The following is a 10,627-nucleotide window of genomic DNA, read 5'->3' as shown; positions in this document are numbered from 1 at the left end:
CAGGACGCAGCGCGGCCTGCCTACCGGTAGCTGAGCGAAGGTCCTCGTATGTACTTCTCCTCAGCCGTCTTGTAGTCCACAGCGTCCACCGCGGAAATCGCGCAGATGATGGCCTGCAAGAGGGCAGCGCACGTCAGGCTCGGGCCAGGCCCGGCAGCTCGCAGCGAGCTCGGAGGAGGCCGCGTGGGCGTGCGGTCCAGCCACGCCCCGGCCGCCAGAGCCCTCCCAGCTCACACTCGTGCAGTCCGCGAAATCTCTGCTCCTGACGTCTCCAAATTAAACCTACAGTTCTCTTTTGGATGAGGTGAGAGTTCATGTCACTAAAAGCAGAGAGAGGCAGAACCTGGGGACTTCCCTAGAGCTCCAGTAGTTAGGACTCCGTGCTTTCACTGCCAGGCCTGGGCTCAATCCCTGGTTGGGGAACTAATAAGATCCCACAAGCCGTGTGGTGTGGCCATAAAAAAAGGAAAAAAGAGGAAAAGAACAAGAAAACACAAAGCAGTAATCTGAATATACAATAGACGCCTGACATCAAAAGATCGCTGTTACTTTTTTGGAGTGAAATCATAGTATCGTAGCTATTTATTTTTAAAGAGTTCTTCTGGTTCAGAGCAGGGTCTCTCTCCCCTCGGCACGGCTGACACAGGGGCCGTCCCGGACTGTGGGGTGTGGAGCGGCATCCTGGTCCCCACCCACAGGATGGCAGGAGCCCCCCACTCGTGACGACCGCAGACAACCCCAGACGTCCCCCAGTGTCCCCAGGGGGCAGGATCACCGTTTTTAGAGACACACACGAAGTATGCACGGATAAAAAACAATCCAGGAGGAGGGACTGGAGATGCAAACGGAGCAGGGCCACACCATTCCAGCGGGTAACGGACACGTGAGCGTTCATGGCACTACTTAATTTTTCTTAACATATTTGAAATTTCCACAACGATAAAGCTCAACACTTTAGAGCCTGGTGACATTTTCCCACACGTTCCATTCACGGCCAGCAGCGTCCTCCCTGAACTGAAGAACGGCCAAGGGGCCGCGCACCAGCTCCTCGACCGCCCGCGCCCCAGCTGAAGCACCTTCGCAAAGCTGAAGCTCCCCTTCCCCTGGGCCAGGGACCACCCGAGGGGCCCAGGCCGCAGCACCCAGCCCACAGCGCCTCGGGGAGACGCAGGCCCCCAGGCCCCGGGCCCTGCCCGCGGACGGCTCAGGCGGCACCGCCCCGGGAAGGCTTCTGGAGAACGACGCCCGGGCCCCGACACCCCGGGGTGCTGCAGGGCCCGCCGGCGCTCACCTCGGGCAGAAGCACATCCAGGACGAAGCGGATCCCGTCCCCGTGCCCACGTGCCAGCAGCCTGCTTCCCGTCTCTTGGTACACCCCCTGCAGGTACTTCACCACCAGGTCCAGCTGCTCCTCGTCCTCCAGGTACGTCTCCACACAGGTCACGTACTGACCCGAGCTCAGGAACGTCTTCAGCCACCTGGACGGCTTCCTGTTCTTCAGGATGGCCCGCAGGTGGCTCTCGGCACCCCGGGCCTTCACGATGTACTCCACCAGCTTCTGGTTGGCCCGGTCCCGGGCGGCCCGCGAGCGGTCAGGGAGGACCTTCCTGCAGGCTGGCCTCCTGTCCCGCGGGCTCCCTGCCGAGGCCTCCTCGGGGCCCACCCCACTCAGCGGGGGGAACCTGGTCCCCTGGACATCCCGCTGGATGGACTTGCGGACGGGGGAGCCTGCGGAGGAAGCGCACTCCCATGACTGGGCGCTCTTGGCTGTGCCGGGACGGTCCCCGAGGGCTCTCCCTCCAATAGGACACCCGCCCCTCGCCCCAGCTCTGCCCTCCACCCTGCTTCAGAGGCACCCTGCAGATGCCAGCAACAGGAGGGCAGAGAAAGGGCTACGCAGAGGCCCCGGCCCCAGGCGGGTGACCTGGGCACTGGCGGCAGGTGTGGGTGTGCAGCCGCCCTCCCGGCCCCACAGCAGAGGGAAGCGAGGGGACCCCGTGGACCCAGGCGTGGCTGGACCGTAGGCCTCAGGCTTGGGGCGCGCTGCCCGCCGCACACAACCCTCCAGAGCTCAAAGAAGACTGCCACTCCTAATGGGCAAAAGAGCGGGTCCCACCTTAAAGGAGTTGCTGGCAGACTTACTTATATCAGCCGCGTAGTATTCCAGGAAAGAGCCAGCGAAGGAGCCACAGCCTGCACGGGGCGGAAGGGAAGTCAGGTCACACACAGGACTGGCCTCCGCCAGGTCGTCCAGACGGTGTGCACCTTGACCTCAAGCCCGAGAACGGCCCACGGCCAGACCCGGGACGGATGGAAGCCAGACCAGATTCAAAGGAAACCGTTCTGTTCAGACCCAGGATGAGCCTCCACCAGGCGCCTGCCTGTCCGTCGGGATGCGGAGAAGCCTGCTCGGGGCCGGGCCAGACAGCTATGGGGGCCCTCAGGGCAGGCCCCGCACCGCTGCCCCCCATCACTTCATGCAGGGGCGCCGGAGACCCACGTACCGAGCCGGACCCTGTAGTCGGTGATGAGGGAGACACACCAGCCGATGGCCTGGTCGAAGTCCTCCTTGGCCTCGTCCTGAAACAAGACCCAGACGGCGGGCGTCAGCCGGGAGCACCTCCAAGGTCCCGCATCCTCAGTCCCCTCGTCCAGGAAGGGGCTTGCAGAAGCCCCCGCACAGGGCTCCCTGTGAGGCATGTCTGGGGCCGGGGCTGCTCAGAAAACGGTCACCTGTGAGCCGAGCCCTCGGGGCTGAGAGAGACACCACAGACCTTGAGAGCAGGAGGACAGCCAATGGGCCATCAGATGGACAAGACGTGAGGCTGCAGGAGATGAACTCCGTGGGAGACGCCTCTGGGCCCGTGGCCCTCAACTGTAGACGGTCAGTGGGAAGAAGTGCTGCCCGGGGGAGGGACCCCTGGCCTGTGACCCTCACAGCAACCCAAGGCCATCACCGCCGGTGAGAACCCCTGAGCTGGGATGACCAGTGAGACCAGCCCGAGGCCCACAGGCGTGTGATGGGAGGGGCGGGCAGCTCCAGAGGAGGAGGGCGCTTGGGCCGCAGCCAGGCTCGCTGACCAGCACCTGGGACGGCAGGGTGGCGCCGGCACATGCCCGAGCTCCCACGGCCCGTTTCCAGGGGACGTGCCCAGGAATCCGGGTCTCGCAAGGCCTACGCGCCACCTTCTTGAACCCAGGCATCTTTGCGATAAAACCCATTCCTCAGGTATTTGAGGCACACGAATCTCAAACTCGATTCCCCCCTCCCCTCTGCCCCCGCCCTCCTGTCCCAAGAGCCCAAGGCTGGGTCCAGCGTGGGTGCTGACCTTCCGAGCAGCGCCCGCACTCGAGGTCCGTGGCCTGCTGCCCTCAGAGAACAGCCCCACCGCATCCCACTCACCCGGGGAACCAGCTCAGACGCTGCTTCGCATACGGGAAGGCGTCACCCCACGCAGAGCTCAGAGCCCGCTGACCGGGGGCCAAGCAGACACCCGCATCGGAGCGGGGCTCATGGGCCCCATTGCCCGACCCAGTTGCAGTCTGTGTTTTTGAAAGCTGGGACAACGAAGTGGTGGGTGTTCCAGAGTTAACAGACAGCGCCCTGTGTGGACCAGCTCCTGGGGACTCGTGGGCTGGGCCGGTCACAGGGCCACGGCGATGCTGCTCCCTGACGTATGCGGTGCTCAGGCTCACGGCCTCGGGGTCTACGGTGCCCTTCCCGGGGGCGGCTCAGACGCAGCCGCAAGCTGTGGGCCTTGGCCCTGGGCTCTCCTACCTCCCCTCTGCGCAGGGCGCCCTGTCCTCCACGCCAAACCTGCTCAGTGGGGAACGGCCAGCAGCCGCCCCAGGGACAGTGACCCCCAGCGGAGCAGCCGGGGCCAGGCGTCACTCCCACTACTACCGCTGTCTGAAGGGCCTCGTGGTGGAGGACACCGTTACCAGCCACCAAGCCAGCCCTTCAAAGCAGCGCAAACAACCATCCACGTACCAGAAGCGCCTGCTTTTCTTTACAATCAAAGTGCTTCAATCGCCGGAGAGACACCGTGATGCTGGAAGCAGAGAGAGCAGAGGTTCACGGGAACCAGCCCCATCTCGCGACCTAAAAGCGCCCTTCCTCTGGGAAAGCGTGGGGCCTCTGCCAGCGCCGGCTCGTGGGTGGAGGGAGCCCCTCGGAGCCGGGCCCAGGTGTGCCCACGCTTCCAGGCCGGCTCCGGGCAGACAGTGCTTCCGCCCCCAGTCGAGGACTAGGGGCGTGACTGGGCAGGGGGGTTGCTCACGGTCCCTGCACGGAGCCAACTTTGCTGCTGTTTGTGGGAAATGAGGGCCCAAGGAGTGTCTGGCAGGGCTGACTCTGGAAGCCGACAAGCAGTCTGGAAAACCCGACCATCTGGCCGCGTCCCTGAACACAGCCTTTGCAGGGACCCTCATCCGGGGCTCTGGACCCCACCCCGGCCCCCTTCGCCAGCCTCCACCCAGAAGCACTCGGCAAGAGCAGAGAACAGTGGGTTTACCCTCTCCCTTTGGGGTTCATGTTTCCTTCAATGAAAAGCACACTCGCTTTCTTATCTCTTCGCCTGACGCTTTTGACCTGTTGGCAGATCCAAGAAAACCAGGTGTCAAGGACCCAGAAGGTCGTGGGTTTTCGACACTTTCCTGATGTCACCTCGTCAAGCATGTGATGAGGAACGCAGCAGCCTGGGCTGACAGCCGACACCGGGAAACGCTCAGAAAGCGCCGCGTGGCCCTCAGCGCTGTTCCGACCGAGCAGAGCCAGGGCTCTACACGAGGAATCACGGCCGCTGCCTTCAGCACTTCCGCCCAGCTCAGGGCGCAAGCCTCCTCACTCTGTGGGACGGGCAAAGCGAGCTCGGGGAGGCCTGGCCGGGCTCAGCAGAGGTCAGGCGGGAGGCGGCAGGCTGTGGACCCCGGAGGGGCCCCTCTCGGCGTCACCAGCGCCGTGGGTGAGGCTGGAGCCCGCATGCCACGGGTATCTGCACTGCTGGCACCCATGAACCAGCAGGGCCCCCAGGAACTGGGGAAAGCGGAGAGGTGGGGAGAAGGCTGCCAACCGCAGGGGGACATGGGCACCTCGGGAAGCGAGGGTCCCCCGTAATCAGCCCCCGGAACCCTGCCACGGAGCTGCACGGCAACCCCAGTTCAACTGCACGTCTGCGCTCTACCTACAGATGCCGCAAAGATTTCATTCTGTCCTTCCCGGGACGGTCAGTCACGTGCCAGGAGGCCGTGCTGACCCGGATGAGCTCAGACTCATCGCGACAACAAAAGCCGCTCCACTGTGGCAGCTATCTTCCGGATTTACATGCCACTGCCTCTTCCTAAAAGTTAAAGGACTACAGCTAGAACCGTCAGAACCCTGCCCCTGCCGGAAGACAAAGGGGGGGAAATTAAGGTGGAAATGGCAGGGGCGAGGGCAACCAGGTGGTGCCCCTGCCTCACAAATTCTCCAACTGACCGTGGGCACCGTCCAAGCAGGCGGAGGAGGCACAGCCAGGACGTCAGCCACACTTAAGGGCGTCCGCTGCACTGGGGGCGCAGCCAGGACCTCAAACACCTGCTGTGCAACAGATGCCCACCCTAATCTGCATGCTAAAAAGCTGAAATGTAGAATATTTAAAATGAGCAAACCATGGGCATTTTTTGGAGGCGGGCTTTCTAAGCCTGCTCGATAAAAACCTGACCAATAAGCCTCACAATCCTTTGTGCCAGAAGGCTGAGACCCCCTTTCCTTAGGTAAACGCATTCACTTCGATGCTCACAGACCCAGCGTTTCCCCAGTAAAACAGAACGGTGAACCACCACCTGCCCGGGTCCTGGCGTCAAGAATGGAGGACACTGGACCTCAGGCTCGGGGGACCAAATGAGCGAGCAGGGGGCGGAGGAGGATTCTTACCACTGCGGGCCAGAAGGGGTATTTTTGGTATTTAAGCCAGACTAGCATTCCTACTTCAAACGAACGTGGTTCTAGAATTGAAAGAAAGAAAGGAAAACAAAAAGAAACAAGTTAGATCCATATGAGGCACCAAAAGCAGCTGCTGGAAAAAACGCCAACCACGGAGACATTGTTTAAGCCCAGTGTTGACGCAGTTACCCCAACAGACCCGAGAGTCTTAGGGGCAGGTTTGTAACTCCTGCCCCTGGAACCCAAATGCTGACCACAAGCGCGGCCAGGGTGACAGCTGGTTTCCGAGCAGTGACCGTGTGCCGCGCTCGTGGGGACCGGGGCGGGCGGGGGCTCGGTGCCACCTCTGCAACTGCTCTGTAAGCCTCAGGTTACTCCAGAATAAAGCACTTTTTAAAGAGCATAGCACATAAACAGAAAGGAAACCACAGCACACAATGAAGACCCCATATGGGGACTGAATTTCTAAAAAGCTCATCTGTCTGGGAAACTGGGGGCTTTGAAGGGTTCAAAAAAGAAAACTATTCAAATAATCATAAGATAACTACAAGTAACTTCTCAACAAAATTTAACTGCATCCTCAACCAAAAAAGTCCCAGGATGTGTAAATAACTCAAATATTCAAAAACCTGCCACGCTGCAGTGCCTGACAGGAGGAAGGGCTGTGAGAGAAAGGGGACCTGGGGGACAGGGAGCCGCCTGGGGCACACGCGGAGCACCGGTCACCCGCGGGAGGAGCGTCGTGGCCCCCAGGACAACGGGTCACGGGTGCAGACAGCCAACCCGGGCCAGCTGGCCAAAACACCAGCAAACCAAAACCAAATGGAAGACAAAACCGGGAAAAGAGCCAACACCCGGGTTTCTGGGGCTGTAACTGACCCCCATGTGGCGACGGGGACAGAAACGCCCTCTGCAAGAAGGCACGATGGCCCCCTTGCGCCCAGCGAGCCCACGGGGAGCTGACCCCAGTGACTCCCCAGGAGCCCAGGCACTGCAGCCCAGGTGGAAGCATCCAGACACCGCAGTAACCAGCCGCCACCAGGAACAATCGGCAGAGCCCGCGGGAAACGCCCGAGACTTGCTTACACAGAAAGGGCAGGGAGCCTGCTGCGTGGGGACGAAGGGGGACAGGGGGAGCTCCAGGCCAGCCCCCCGGCCGTGCAGGAGAAGCCCCCAGGCCTGCCGTGCTGCTCGTGCTACAGCCTGTGAACGCGTAAATGTTTCACAATAAAAAGATCCAAAACCACCCCCAGACCACGTTAAGACTAACGGTTAACGGGCGACTCTAATACTGAAACCGGTCCTCAATTATTTAGTTGAAAGCAAACTAGCTTTCCGTTCCTGGCCGGTTCTGACCTTTGGGCCTGTGTCTGACCCCCTTCCGGGGAAGACAGGGGCAGCTGACCTGTGCCCGGGGGCGGGGGGGCACTGTGCACACATGGGGGCGCCGAGCCCCTGCTTCTCGGGACGCCATCCGGGAAGGCTGCGAGGCAGCGCCAGGCCGCACCCAAGCGGTGGCGACAGAGCCCATCTATTCACTCGGCTGCCCTCCTCCGTCCCCTCCGAGCGGACAGCAGGGAGTCTGGGCTGTCGCGCCCCAGAGAGCACCCCCCTCACGTGGTTGTCCTGGACAGCGGACCGCGGACTCCCTCTCTGTAAGCCGTCGGCTCAGGACGAAACCCAGGCAGCACAGCGAGACACCTTCCCCGGACGTCAGGCGCCGCAGGCCTCCCCCCAGGAAGGCGCTGCTCACTTACCGTGGTACAGGAGGATTCTCGGGGGCTCCTCGTCCTCCTCCTCCTCATCTTCCGCCAGGAGAGAGTTCACGGCGTTCAACTCCACCGACTCTTCAGAAGGTGGACGGGCTGCCAACAAGGGTAGATCAGACTTTCCCCGTCACAGTCCTGGGGACTCATCCCGGGAACAACATCTCCTGATACTTGGGTATCGGCGCAGAGAGCAAAGCTGCCGCGACGCAGACTTCCCCGCGGCCTCGCTCAGGCAGGGCACGTCAGTTAAAGCACAGTCAACAGAGTAAGAGAGAAAGGAGGGCAGGAGAGACCACAAGCGCAAGCAGGGAAGGTGGAGGAACTGGGCAAGGGGTCCTTGCGTGTGGCTTGTCCCTTCACACAGGTGCCCTCAGACACGCGGGGAGGGGGCGGCCCTGGGGCCAGGCCCCTTGGGAAACCGTCCCCGCGTCTCCGGCGGCGGGGAGAGGGCCCCTTTCAGGGGCCGAAGAAAGGCAGAAACCCAGGAGTGACTGCGGGGCAGGCACAGCGCAAGGTACCAGCAGTGCAGAAATGAAGATTTCCAAATTAGCATTTCAAAACTAAGTGGGATGCTACAATGTCCAAACGGAGGCAATCACAGCACCTGGCTGCAGCCACACAAAAATAAATGACACGGGAATCCTTAAAAAGTCAGCAGCCTCTTAAGTGAGTTAATCACTTTTGAGATTCCTGCCAATTTAATGGGAGTGCATCATGGCTTCTGCGACGGGGAAGAAGAAAGGAATTAATCCTCGGAGAGCAGATGCAGCATTATCACAGCCACATGCTTCCGCCCGGCGCCCCTCCACTCCCTCCCTCCGCTTCAAAACAAAAATAAAAACACACAAGTATTTGGGAACAGTTGAGGTAATTATAGCCCAGTGGAAGAAACAGACAAAAAGGACTTAGGAGATCTCTGCTCGGGATCTATCTTGGTAACAATCTCATTCAGAATCTGGTTAAAAATACACGGGTGCCTGGCTCCGGATGGGCCGTGGGAGAAGCAGACGCCGCCCCCCTCCCCGGCACACGACTCATCCATCCTCTCCCGGGCTTTTACCTCCCTCCAGGATCCGAGAGTCTCTGGTCTCCTCTGCGGGGCCGAGCTGAGTGGGGCTGCGTGGAGCCATGCGGGGCCCCGGCCTCTGGCCGCTGTCCGGGCACAGGTGCTGGGCAGGGTGGCCACGGGCACCGGGGCTGCCAGGAGGACCCTCGGCCCCGCCTCCGGGAGGCGAGCGCAGGGCTGCCGGGCCGGCCCCGGTCTCACTCTCTTCCTCCCCAGCTCCCTCTGAGGACGGAGGCGCTTCCTGACCCCAGCTGGGCCCCCGTGCCGGGTTCCTCTCCCATTTCCTCGGGGTTGTCGTCCGGTTCACCGTCCGGTTTGCCCGGTGTTTTCCGGATCCCCGTCCGTCCTGAGCACGACTGCCGGCCAAGGAGACAGCTGGGGCGCGCAGGCCTCCGCTTCTCCCGAGCCCCTTCTTGTGGTCCACTCTGCACCCGGCGTCCTCCTTGCAAGCGGGCAGGCCGGACAGCCTCTGGGGCGCACGTTCCCTCCTCGTGTGCCCAGGACTGCCCGACGCGTCTTCGTGGAGCAAAGGAGAACGGCTGGGGTTGCAGAGCGAGGAGGCCGGTTCCATGGGCTTCGCTCTCAGAGACCGAGTGGTCCTCTCTTCCCTGGAAGAGCTTTCTCGACGCGGACGGGTTCTCTCATTCAAAACATCCAGAGCCACGCGGAGCGACCGCCTGTAGGCCAGCTCCTCCAGGGGCGCGGCAGCAACCTCGTTCTGCGAGGCTGAAGGACAGAAAAGGAACAAAGGCTGGTGATGGGCAGACAGCCGGCACCGGCACCCGAGCGGCCCTCCACCGGCTGGGGCGTCTCGCTGGGACCGCTGGTCCCGGCACCTGAAGGGAGGCTGAAGCGTCTCACCTACATCTCCCCAGAGGAGGGACCCGGACGACAAAACAACAGTTCAGGGCTGCAAGGCTTCCCTTTCCCAAAAGCAAACCGACTGACCCTACCCTGATTGGCTTACAGAGATACATTCCTCCAGGTTACAAAACAATGCCGCCCGGCAAAACGTATCAGATGTTTCTCCGATCCTCTCTCAGCCTCACAGTTTCAAATTCAATCAGGGTCAACAAAAACCCATACCAACTAAATAAAGAACTCTGCGAGAAGTGTACTCTTGGGTGGGGGTGACGAACAGACGACTAAGAGGCTCCTCGTGGGCCAGTAAATCGCCCACACTTCTCTGCAAGGGCGTTTCCAAGCCAGCAAGCGGCACCAGGGGCCTGAAAACTTCAGCCTGACCTCCCCGCTGCAACACTTTCCTCGTTCACTCCGACGCGCGCAGGCGCCCTGCTCTTTATCTGAACGAGGGGACGGAGGCGACGCCACAGCTCAGCAGGCATAAATGATGCCTCCATCAACACAGTGTTTGCCCGTCTAATGGTAAAGGCGCCCACAAGCAAGCGGCCCCCCAACACGGGCTGCACGAACAGTCACGACATCCGAGAGGTGCTGGTCGCCGCCGCCCGAGGCGAGCATCGTGCTCTGAACGAGAGCGGTTTCCCCAGAGACGCAGAAAAATGGACCCTACGTCACAGTCACCTCTGGAAGATACCCTGGGCAACCTTTACGCGAGACAGAAAGCTCTCAGCACGTGAAGTAAGCACTCCCAGTCTCAGCAGGCAGAACGCTTCCGCGTCTGGGCCTGTGGAAGGGTGCGCCTAGGCCGGCGCCCGGTCGGTCTCCCGCGGGCTGGGTGCACCGTGGGCAGAGCTGGGCCGGGCTCCGGCGAAGTCTGTCTGACCTACGACAAGACGCAAGGAGGCCGGAGTCTGGGCTCCACTTCCAGCCCGCCTCGTGCCGCAACCCCCCCCCCCCCCCCCCCCCCCCCCCCCCCCCCCCCCCCCCCCCCCCCCCCCCCCCCCC

The 10,627-nt window shown here is 61.7% G+C and overlaps 1 protein-coding gene across 1 annotated transcript in view; it reads right to left on the bottom strand.

Annotated features, from left to right (window-relative positions):
* Nucleotides 1-20: 20 nt before the first annotated feature.
* Nucleotides 21-10,627, bottom strand: part of PWWP3A (PWWP domain containing 3A, DNA repair factor) — a 14,294-nt gene continuing 3,687 nt past the window's right edge. The window contains exons 5-13 of the mRNA XM_055081691.1: nt 8,753-9,484; nt 7,681-7,788; nt 5,915-5,985; nt 4,515-4,591; nt 3,992-4,052; nt 2,505-2,580; nt 2,143-2,193; nt 1,292-1,728; nt 21-113 (exon numbers count right to left, since the gene is read on the bottom strand). Coding sequence (XP_054937666.1) covers nt 21-113; nt 1,292-1,728; nt 2,143-2,193; nt 2,505-2,580; nt 3,992-4,052; nt 4,515-4,591; nt 5,915-5,985; nt 7,681-7,788; nt 8,753-9,484 — 1,706 coding nt within the window. The remainder of the gene's footprint in view (nt 114-1,291; nt 1,729-2,142; nt 2,194-2,504; nt 2,581-3,991; nt 4,053-4,514; nt 4,592-5,914; nt 5,986-7,680; nt 7,789-8,752; nt 9,485-10,627) is intronic.

The sequence above is a fragment of the Physeter macrocephalus genome, chromosome 2 (genome assembly GCF_002837175.3).
Source record: "Physeter macrocephalus isolate SW-GA chromosome 2, ASM283717v5, whole genome shotgun sequence".
Lineage (NCBI taxonomy): Eukaryota > Metazoa > Chordata > Mammalia > Artiodactyla > Physeteridae > Physeter > Physeter macrocephalus.
The sequence above is the reverse complement of the archived record's forward strand: the minus strand, read 5'-3'. Positions and strand labels throughout refer to the sequence as shown.